Source organism: Argiope bruennichi, chromosome 3 (genome assembly GCF_947563725.1).
Source record: "Argiope bruennichi chromosome 3, qqArgBrue1.1, whole genome shotgun sequence".
NCBI classification, from domain to species: Eukaryota; Metazoa; Arthropoda; class Arachnida; order Araneae; family Araneidae; genus Argiope; species Argiope bruennichi.
Window position 1 is genome coordinate 114,098,226 of NC_079153.1, and position 12,358 is coordinate 114,110,583.

Here is a 12,358-nt window from a genome sequence, read left to right on the forward strand (position 1 = left end):
TGATTTCCCAAAAAACGATAATCGTCATAAACCAACAATTATCAATCGATATCGATTAGTTATCGATTATCAACAATTATCGATATGTGAACATTTGTAGATTTCTATCAAATTTTGAACGAAATCGATTTATAGAAAATCCGTCCGTCGATATGTCAAAATGCAAGTGGAATATAATTATACAATTATAAAATATAAAAAATTAGATGGATAAAGTTTAATATGAATTGGTGGTCTGTTTGTCTGTACAGTTCATATATATAAAGGCTATATTTTTAACGGAATGATTTAGATGATTAAAATTCTATATGTGATCTTGTAACTAAATTTGTATTTTTGCACTGAATTTTGGTTTTAAGATGATAAAAAGACATCTAAAATGCATGCTCAATCATCCTTATTAAATTACTAAAATTGATGTTGGAGTAGTTCATGTTTCCAGACTTGGTCCTGTTTACTTTAATATCTACATAAATGAAGATAAGACAAAACTATATAAACTAAAAAATTGTATCTACATAAATTAAGAATACAGGATTAAAAAAAAAAAACAGTGTATTTGCTGAAGATACAGCTCTGATTTAAACTGCTAAAGACCTTAAGTTCATCACTGAGAAGCTCTCCATACATCTTATCTTAATCGAGAAATGGCTAATCCAATGGCAGATCCAATCACCATCAATTAATGCCAAGCTGTATACTTCTCCAGAAACCCTCTACCCCCATCGAAACAATTTTAAAAAAATATTCATTGGAATAATCAGACATTGACTACTCCTACCCTTCCTGGGGCAAACCGGATCGCAGCAATAGTATTGGCCGCAACTAAGGTTGAATCCTAAGGGCCATCACCGGCCTCGGTACAACCCTTCCCGTGGGAAGCACATTCCAACATCAGTTGGGCTAATCGTCCCACACTACTTCTGTACTCTTCCGGGTAGCGATAACAAACCGCCATGCCGGAAGTTTCTCATCTTCATATCTGAGCTGCCTCCGCTCCCCAGTAGGAGTTTCTTGGAATAATGAAACTGTCCATTTTGGCTTAGCACTAAATAAGCATCTAACATTAGAAAACACATTCAAAAAATTTGAAATAATTATAAAGGTTCAAAAACAAACTTTGTTGTCTCAAATACGCCCAAACCTTTTCGAAAAAATAAATTCCTGATCTATAAAATCTAGTACGACCTCATTTCCTATATATCACCAATCTGGGCGACTTCTGCAAAGACCTATATCTCTGTACCTGCAAGATTACTAAATCTGATAGCTTGGCAAATCAGCAACATGTTGTGCTTTGCTCAAAATAACGTCATTCGTGAAGACCTCAACCTAGTTAGGTTAAATGAATTTCACAAAAGATTATTTTTGGATAAACTGATATAAGTGGTAACACCGTAATAAAAGACACTGAATGATATGATTCATAGTTCTTGTAGAACTCTAAAGGATTTCATCTTCTCTTTTGCGAATGAAATTTAGCTTTATCACACCAACTTGAGACTAGACAGAATTTTTCTGAAAATTTCTTTATGTAAACTTATTTTTCTGTCTCTTTTCCTCTCTTGATAATCTCTAAAATAGATCGTATTCCAGCACAACTAAAATGACAAAAATCAACTTTAAACACAACTACTTACTAAGTGATTATTGCCATGTTGCTAACGTATTTAACTGTTAGGTCCGAAGGTCAAGAACTTCGTAAGGACGTGTTTTAATACTCCATCACCCAGAAATCGACAAATTCACTAAATTGCGGGGCACAAAAAGCACATGTATGGGTTTAGTTTAGTTATATTAACGCCTCGTTTTAAGCAACACTAGGGTTATTTTGGGACGGACCTCGTAATTTTGAACCGCGGTCAGATGACGAGGACGACACCTAAGCTGGCACCCCCCTCTCCACGCCACGCCGCACCAGAGGGAGGACGTTTGGCCTTGACGGATTTAACGTGCAAAAGACTCCCTTATACGACGGTTCTTCGGTGGAATCGGGTCTCGAACCTGAAACCCTATGGGTCACGAGCCGAGATCTTACCACCAGGCCACCGCTGCTCCCTCCTGTGTGGGAGTCAGAAAAAAAATAGTGTTAGTTGAGTTCACAGCCTTGCTTAGGGTCAACAATTTTTATGGAGGGTGGCAATGATAACACCTTCATTTGAGAATAGACGGTGAGTACTTTTAAGTTTGTCATGTGACTGTAACTTCAAGTTACAGAATTCAGTTGCTCCTGAATGATAATTCGTGAATATTTAAGTTTTTCATATTACCTTTTTGACGTAAGCAGATGTCACAATATCAAGATTTGGGCGGTATTCTGCTGGGACAAGATATGCTTTAGGGGGACTGCACCGTTGGGAATTCCTGATAGTTGCTTGAAAATCATAAAAACCTGAAAAAGAAAAAAGTGCAATGCGCAACAGCTTTTTTTTTTTGCCTCAGAAGCAGTGTTTTTTTATAACAAATCTGATGACAAATATTATGAAAATAATTAAATTCGCTGAGAATTCCCAATAGTTCTTTGAAAATCATAAGGTACTGAAAGAGTAAAAAATGGCAATGTGCAACAGCTTTAACTTTCATGCAAAGGAGCGTTTTTTTATTACAAATCGGATGGCAACATAGTGAAAATAAATTAAATTCGCTGGGAATTCCAAATTGTTCCTTGAAAATTATGAAAAACTGGAAGAGGAAAAGATGGAATCCGCAACAAATTTCATTTTCATAGGAAGCAGCATTTATTTTAAATTACAAATCGGACAAATAACATGAAAATTAAATAAATTTTCTGGGAATTTCCGATAGTTCCTTGAAAATCATTAAAATTTCAAAGAGGAAAAAGTCAAATGCGCAACAACTATCATTTTCATGCAAAACAGCTTTTTTATTACAAATCGGATGGCAACATCGTGAAAATAAATTAAATTAGTTCCATAAATTTGAGATCTAGAAATTCCATAAAAGTATAAATTTAGAAAATGCAAGGGAATTTTTTCTATCAACAGATTCTCTCAATAATAATTCATTTTGATTTCTTGAATTCAAACATCTAATGGTATTTATGTTGAAACGCATCGAATATATTTGACATTGAAACCAGGTTCACAAAAATATTTTTAAGTTACTAAATGGAAATAAGTAAGTTTTCTCCTGCCATTTTTTCCCCACTTTATTTCTTTGTGGTAACTCTTTATGAGATAATTATTAATTTTGGAATGTCCTTTGAAAATTCTTAAATAAAAATAAATAACAAAGAAGGAATCTTTATTGAAATTATCTATCTTATCTTCTATTTATCGAAATTTTCCAAACCTCTTTTTAAAACTTGTAGCAGTTGCATTATTCTATCTTATCTTTTGGATAATAGATGGCGATGCCTGATTAGATACGCATCCCATAGTGCATTGCGGGAAATAACGGGAAGTGATGCTGTCAGTTAAGCTTCGCGCATGAATGTTTTTTGTCCTGTCTTTTAGTATTTGTGTTTATTTTGTGTGAAATGTGATCATTAAAAAATTTCCCGAAAGTATACGTCCTCTTGTTTTGATTGCACGGATAATAACGAACTTCCTTCCACCACAAATTTTGTTTTCGTAAAATGTCATATTCCTGGACACCTTGTCCTTTTCATATTTGTTCCAGTTTGAAATTCCAGATGTTAAGTTGATAATAAAAATAGAAGAAAAGTGAATTAATCGTCCTTTTAAAACAGATACGGCGAATTTCAAAGACTACATTATTCCATATAATTAGCCAATTAATTAAATTTATAACATCTGATAAATGCTGAATACTTAATTCATTTGGATTATAAAAATGAATAAAAAATCTTATTCTCTAATTATTGAGATAATTTTTTTTTGCAATATTTGAAAATTGAGAGACGTTACCGTAAATTTTGAAGCATTTCAATGCATTTTGATCTCAAATCATTTACCTGAGAGTTTCGGCGTATTGGGATCTACAACTTTGTAACCAAACATTTTGGCTGACTCAAAAATCGGTTTTTTGATTATCGACTCGTATCTTGGCTTGGTTATAGTTACTGGACCACCAATGGAATGATAACCTAAAACGAAAAGAAAGTTGATGCCAAGTCAAGCTGTTTTAATATAAATATTTTAAGCACGGCAAAAATGTCTTTAATCTAGAAAAGAGAATACATCTGAAACATTTATGTAAGAGATTAGAAACAATTTGGAGAGAACTTGCTATTTAAAAGGATACAACAATTATGTTGCTTTTAAGTGTGTTTAATTAATATATAGAAATACTATATAGAGTATGCTATATCACTATGTCTTGAAAGAATATAGAAATACTATATTACTATGTCCTGAAATTTTTATGGTGTCTTGTGTATTTGTTTGAGTTATGGGTATGTACTTTTTGCTTTGTTTTTAAGTATATTCTTCGAGAAATAGAAACACACACACACACACACACACACACACACACACACACACACACACACACACACACACACACACACACACACACACACACACACACACACACACACACACACACACACACACACACACACACACGTCAATGTGAATAATCGAACTAAGACAATTTAAACTTTATCCGATGAATGGTTGATATTGGCATTCAGTATGCACAGATATCAACTATTAAAAAATATCTGCGCTACTTTAAGAAAAGAACATTTTTTATATAATACTTCATTTTAATATTATTTTTTGATTTATATCAAATAGAAAGCTTTAATAACAGCACTTATAAATAAACTGCTAACTCTAAAACGAACTATACATTTTAAATATGAAAAGAAAATAATACTAATGATTGAATTAATAAAAAAAAATATATGATTGATGTTATATAATCTTATTTGCTGCTTAGGACTTTTATAAATTTTTGTTTCCTAATTTATGAAAGTTGTATCCCTCTATTCCAACAACAATTTCCCACAGATATCAGCACGAGCACTGGCAATATCAGGTACCTATATTCGGCCGGCAGTGCCTATTATACCGTCATGAAAAATACCATTTTATATGCTATTGTTGTACTTTAATCCATCGAATATGCGCTGATCTTTGCTTGATGCAGTATAGCTAAACATGGTTCTAGCGCCATAATAATCCAAATTCTTATTAACTCTCTAACCAAACTCCCTTAATAGTTAACACCCTTTTTTTTTAACAATACCAAAAAAAAGAAAGATATCAATGATTTCAATTTAAGATTAAAAGCTTTTTTAATTAAAACAAAGGTACAAGTTATGGAACTCGGATCATATTTAGATCATTAAAATTTTATACAATATTATCATTGTGAAATGTTTAAAACTGGTGTAATAATCTGTTTATTAAACAAAAAAGAATAAAATGAAAAATTTAACCCTTTCAATATCAGTTTTTTTTTTCTAAAATTAAGATAATTTAGGGCTCAAATGGGTCAAATAAAGTATAAATAGCTATATTCTGTTAAAATAAAAAAATTAACTATAGGTGCAATTTTGGAGGTGGATCATATATGTTTCTGTGGTCTTTTTAAATGGGACACATTTGTCCCATTGGGAGTGGTGTGACTATATAACATACAGTGGATACGGGAAAAAATTGCACTAACATGTGAATGCAATTATAGAAAATCATTAGGATATGCACTTCGATAAATTCCCCTCTAACTTATTATCCCTTTTGGTGATTTAAAAATATCGTCGGGACATATATATCCTGGTAGGGCCCAAACGGTTAAACCTTTGAAAGCTTGCTACTAATTTTGTTAGAAAAAACTAATGAATTAATTAAGAAACAACATTGAATTCGTAAGCTGTGTTATAGTATTTTATGTGCAGCATCATTAGGTCAAAGTATGAAAATCAGGATAATTTTTACATTAATTTCATTATTATTTTAAAATAATGATAAAATTTTATTGCTAAAAACACTACTATTAAAAGTTGTTTTTGATATACAATTGTCGAAAAACTTGAAAATGTACCATTTGCCAAGTATTCCGGGTCTCTGTTGTCTTCCAGCTTCATAAAATAAGGAAAGACTTCTCTACCACTCCATCCTTTACAGCCTTGTTCCGCCCATTTATCGTAGATCTCCATGGCACCCCGAGAGTAGATCAAGTCATTGTAGATGCTGATGCCTCCCAGGACTTTGCCGGCTGGCCAAAATATTTGCTGATGGAAGTTAATTAAATTATATACTAAGATTTTCTACTAAATAGAGTTCAAATATCAAAAATCTATTTAAAAGCACTTTTATAACATGTTTAGGAGAGTTAATCCTAGTTTCTTAGAAAAAAAATTCTTTGGAAAGATCAATCAATATAATCTGCCTAATTTCTCTTGATTCAGGTGAAGAATCTGAAATTTCCAGCTATTGGAAATTTTAAATGTATTCTTCTTACAGCACCAGTCACTATTAAATTAATTATTACTATTAAATTTTAAATTTAAAATTTCTACAAGTTCGATTAAAAACTGTTATATTAGTGATTCGTTATGAAAAGGATTAAATAATTGAATCTAAATTATGAACCCCATTTTTATCAAGATTTCGATTTTCATATGTTGATTAAATTAGAAATGAATGAAATTGTTCCATTCTGTAAATCGATTTATACAACATTTACATCTTATAATAATTAGATTAACAAGTTAAAAAATTTTGAAAGAAATTTTGGCATTTTCTTCAGAAGTAGAATATTAAGTTACCGATTTGTCAGCAAAAGTTTCAGTTAAATTAAATACATGCAACTGCTACTTTTGGTTCAAGTTTGTAGATATTCAAAACTTCCCGTCTTGAGGAAGACTAAATCACGATAAGGCGCTCCTTCATAAATCTCCTCTGAAGACATATTATTTGTAAAAGCAAAAAGTGTACTGCAATCGGCGTATTCTTCCATATTGTCTTTTGGGACTTTTTCTTGGAATGAAGAATTTGGATACGAGTCAAAATGTCTCTTTATTTAAAAGACAAAGATCTTCAAGTTCAGAAGAAGTGCAAAAGCGAAGGCACAGAAAGAGGCGCAGAAGAGGATTCATAATCTGAATTTATGCTTTTTTTTTCACGATAGCAAAAATGCGTGATTGCACAAGGTAGGTCATGCTTTGCTGTATTATATATTTCAGCGAAATCCTGGGCCAGTAGGCGATGCTCGTTAAAATGATCCGAGTGATGTGTGTCAATCGTTGCAATATGACCCGAAATGCGCATACATGTGTTTCGCATGATGCAGCTCTTGTGGACGTCAAAACTAATTTAATTAATGTTCTTTTATTGTATATATTTGGTATACAATATAGAAAAGTAAATAATGAAATTACAAGCATCTGAAAGTCAATAAATTCGACGTCATCAGAAGGAATGCAGTAACGTAATATCTAAAAGTAAATAGTATATTGTAAATAATCAATTTATAAGAACACACTGTAACTGACAGTTATTTCTTTCTTCATGTTGTTTACTGAGTTGTTATTCCAACAATTACTGATGCTATTATATGGATGATTAACCAGTGCCTGATTAAACACTACCAATGGTAAAATTATGAAAACACTACCCAGGCCTGAACAATATATATAGGGATGCCAAAAAATTGAAGCAAGCGACGTCATTAGAAGGAATGCAGTAACGTAATATCTAAAAGTAAATAGTATATTGTAAATAAACAATTTATAAGAACAAACTGTAACTGACAGTTATTTCTTTCTTTATGTTATTTACTGAGTAGTTATTCCAACAATTACTGATGCTATTATATGGATGATTAACCAGTGCCTGATTAAACACTACCAATGGTAAAATTATGAAAACACTACCCAAGCCTGAACAATATATAAGGTATGCCAAAAAAATGGAGCAAGCGTTTTTTCCCTTAACTATTGAAAACAGACATATACTTTCAGCTGCAAAATATCATCAAATAAGGCATCGAAATGTAAGAAAATATTTTGGCTTCTAAAGCGAAAAATAAAATAAATTTAGAGAAAATTTAATTTTTATATAGTCCCCTATAGCCAAAAAAAGTATCAATAAATGTATTATTTTATATCCATTCATTCACAAACAAAATTTCATGCTTTTATCTGCAAAATTTGCTTCGATATTATAAAGCAAATTAATGAACCATTTTATAATATTTTTGATCGGTGTTTGAGCCGGATATTTCGTTCTAATTTTCAAGGATAGTATACATATCATGAAAGATTATTAGAAGGACAGAATCAGGGAATAATTATGCATTTATTAGCTTTCATTAAATTAAGAAAAGACCAATAATACATTAAAGGAAGTTTTTAAAACATCTTCGACACCTAAACAAAGTTACATTCTTTTAACAAAATTTGAACATATATGATCGAATTCATGATTTGCGATTTAAAGATAACCTTTTAAATTAAACAGCAAATATTTACAAAAGTGTATATTACCGAAGCCATTACATCTTTGATTTCAGACATAATACCAATCAATATTAAATGGATACATAGGTCATCTTTCAAAATGAAACCAAGCTTTATTGTAACCAATATTGTAACAGTTCATAGATTACACAAATATTTTATGAATGTCAGTTTTTACGTAGACCCTGTAATTTGTAATAACTTAACCATATATTAAGTACTTCCTAGTTGGATGCCGGGAATTCAAAAGAACTAAGTTTGTGTCCTTCTACAAGTACAACTAGGCTGGCATTACTATTACAAAGCATAGTTTGGATATTCTGATGATTATATAGCATAAATTGTCAACAAATTCAAACGTTTTTTTGTAATTGAATATGTCAATCTTCTGGACAGCGCGCGATGTGTACAAAGTATAATACTTTCTTGCTCGCTATTTTACTTTTCTAAGATATATTAAATATTTAATTTTTTTTCAAGTTTTTTTTTCCTTTATTAATAAAATCGAAGATGCAACTGTCGATTAATAAAAGTGAAAACATTATGCATGATTAGTGAAGTCATGATAAATGGATGATGTATTACAAGACAAATATTTGCATTTAACAGTTTTGTTGTATTTAATAAATTTGGAATTCTGAAATAAATGTTTTCAGCCAAATTAGGGATTAGTCCTTCTAAATTTAAAAGTAAATATATATCTACAAATTTTGTGCATGTATAGATGATATAAATCTATACTTATAATAAAGCTCAATGTGTGTGTGTGTGTGTGTGTGTGTGTATGTGTGTGTGTTGGCGCTCTACAGGCCATACCGTTTGACATACAGCTACCAAATTTGGTACATGTATACCTTGGAGGTCGGGGAATGTGCACCTGGTGTTTCTTTTTTCCAATTTTTAATTAGAATTTTAATTATTAATTAAAAACTAACCTTCCCGCCAAAAAAATCTTCCATTTTCCCCACCGCCAACTTTTCCGCCAAAAAAATCTTCCATTATCCCCAGCGCCAAACGAGAAAGGCTTCAGTTTTTTTTTTCTCCCAACAGTAATGAGGCTAGGCTTAAGATTTTTCGGCTGATTATTTGAAACGATTCTATTTATTTTCTTAATGTTTGATGCATTTAAAATTAAACATTGTTAATTAATCGATCGTTCAGTTTCATTCTGAAGTACTTTTGAATTAAAATAAAACAGAATAAAGGAAATTAAAAATTTCTAATCCGCATAGCGTTACCCCAACTGGCGTAGAAAAAATCACGTATTTGCGTGAAAATTCACGCATGCGCATTTTGTTCTTAGTGTTTGATGCATTTAAATTTAAACATTGTTAATTAATCGATCTGCTCATAATGAATCTAAGAAAATTTTGTTGACCAACTCTTGAGATATTACATAAATTTAAAAAGATATTCTTTAGTGCCCATAAAGTTTAAACGCTGAGTGACTCTATTTTCAGTAATCAGATTATAAAAAAATGCTTTGTTTCAGTAAAAAATATTATTATATTAATTGAAGATAAATTCTTTCCACTTTAATTTAAAGCATAAATTCTACGGGTGCTAACAGAAAATGAGAGAGATACATATTACGTTATGACTGAAGGCCTTTATAATATTATGAATGAATTATATGATAATTAAAATTTGAAGTTTTAAAATATTTTGATGAAGAAGCTATTAAAGTAGAAATTGCATAAAATATTTAATTATTAAAATTTTAACGAACATTAAGATTGGCGAACCGGCTGGTCGCCAAAGGCGGCTAGTTTGGAATAATATAAGAATATTCTAGTTCGGTATTTTACTTTTCTGACATATATTAAATATTTAATTTTTAAGCAACATGCTCTTTGTAATTTTCAAATCAAAAATTTCAAGAAGCATATATCACTATGTTTTAAAGTTTCTGAGATTCTTAATACATTTCTTCATAGATTATAGTTGAGAAAACCATTCGGTTAGGATAAAATCGATTTAAATAACTGTGGTAAAATAGTACAAATCTTGTTTTCATTGCATTTTCAGAAAACGGTGAAAATTTTCAAATGCTTGTTATTTATATTTCTTATGTTGCAACACCTTATAGGTTTCTGTGAATAATTTTCTCTATAAAGTAAATTGATAAATTAAAAAATATAAAAATACTTTTTAATATTTAAAAACGAAATTTTATGATAAAATTTCAATCATAATGTTGTAAAAATACAAACATTTTGAAGACATTTCAACTATCATCTCCCATTTCATTTATTTCCACCTCAAAAAGAGATGGTGATTTACACATTTGAGGTCAAATTTTGAATGTAACTAATATTTTCCTTTCGTTGAAATCCAATTTCATTTGTTCCTCTAAATCGCCAAGGATGCCAGCACTACAAAATCGCTAAAGTACGAAATGCATAACTCAACTAGACAAAACATTAGTAAAAAATCTGCAATAGTGTTTCTAGAAAAAACACTCTATTAGATTAATTGGTTTACCATAGTTGTGACAAAATAAAAAAACACATTAAAGTAAATTTCAAGTTCTTCGATTCAGGGCTTTGGCATCAGACCTCAGTAGCAATAGAAGAAGATTATTACATCAGAAGTCAGAAAATAAACATAAATGTCATATCAGAAAAATTTTAAAGTTATTCGAGTCTCTAGTTCGACACATCGTAGCATGAGGATGATTTAGGCATGTTTCTTAGTCTGGCCTGATTACATCAGTCTTTCATTTTGTATTGTTTTAAGTTTCGATATTTATTAAAACATTAGAAATATTTTGAAAATTTTTATATTTATCCCCGGTTAATCTCACGAGAGATATTAAAATATTCATAGTGATTCATTTCAATCTTGTTATTTTGTATAAAGGTAAGGATTGTCGCCAAATTGTGTTTCAAGTTAATTTCAATAATACTGGTTAGTGTAGAAAACAGTTAGTGGATGAAACACATGTCCTTTTTCTTCTTAATGAAGTTGATAGTCTTGTTGATGCTTACGGTATGCTTGTTGATACAGCGATGTTTTAAGCCGAGTTTTGGCGTCTCTTGTTTCAATAGCGCCATCTACGGCCAAGATTACGTTTTATCTACTCATGCGTCACAGTCCTTTTCACGGGGCGGACTTCACTTATACAATTCTTTCACAGAACGTAATTTGGATTTGAATCAAAGAACGATCACTTCTGATCCAATATCCCCAGTGGTATTGTCTCCACTTAGAGGACTTTGTGGCTGTGACAGATTTATACGTGCACCAGCCACAATGTATACGGAGAGTCTTCGGCTGACGGGTTTAGAACTCACAACCCAATTGATGCGAATCCACTGCTCTTCTAATCAGGCTGTCCCGGCCTTTCTTATTATTGCTTTAATCCATTGGATAAATGATGAGTTGATATATTTATTTTTAATTAAAAATTAGTTGTTTACCTTTACTTTGTGACTTTTACAAAAAAATGAAAGTGATAGTTTTGTGTCATAGCTTGTCCATTGAAATTAAAACCTAATGAGTCAAAATTTGCATGTGTTAAAGTGAAAATATTAAATTTGTAATATCAAGATGAGATTGAAAATTACCCTGTTGTTGAGGGCATTGCCTGTGTGCTTCTGCGGTGTCGTTTTGTATCGCCAGTCTATATCGCTATTGTAGAAAAATCGAGACACGCCTGGTATATCGGTCACTAGGGGAGGGGTCTTCCCAGCTTCTAGCAGCAACACACTGACGCACGGCAACTCAGAGAGACGTTCGGCGACCACAGATCCCTCGGATCCTCCACCCACTATGCAGAAACAAAAAGAAGAAATTATTAATTTTCATTTAGAATTTGTTTGAAATACCAATCATTTGAAGGTACAACTTATCCATTAAATATTATTAAGATCAACATTTTCTGATTAATTGAATTGATTAATTGCGGGATTAATTTAATTGATTAACCGTAAATAAAGATGAATTCTTGGGGACGTCTGT

General features: G+C 31.3%; 1 protein-coding gene across 1 annotated transcript in view; it reads right to left on the reverse strand.

Moving 5' to 3' along the window:
- Positions 1-12,358, reverse strand: part of LOC129963343 (glucose dehydrogenase [FAD, quinone]-like) — a 39,110-nt gene that overhangs the window by 14,434 nt on the left and 12,318 nt on the right. Inside the window, exons 3-6 of the mRNA XM_056077662.1 lie at positions 11,965-12,167; positions 5,977-6,166; positions 3,938-4,069; positions 2,271-2,392 (exon numbers count right to left, since the gene is read on the reverse strand). Coding sequence (XP_055933637.1) covers positions 2,271-2,392; positions 3,938-4,069; positions 5,977-6,166; positions 11,965-12,167 — 647 coding nt within the window. The remainder of the gene's footprint in view (positions 1-2,270; positions 2,393-3,937; positions 4,070-5,976; positions 6,167-11,964; positions 12,168-12,358) is intronic.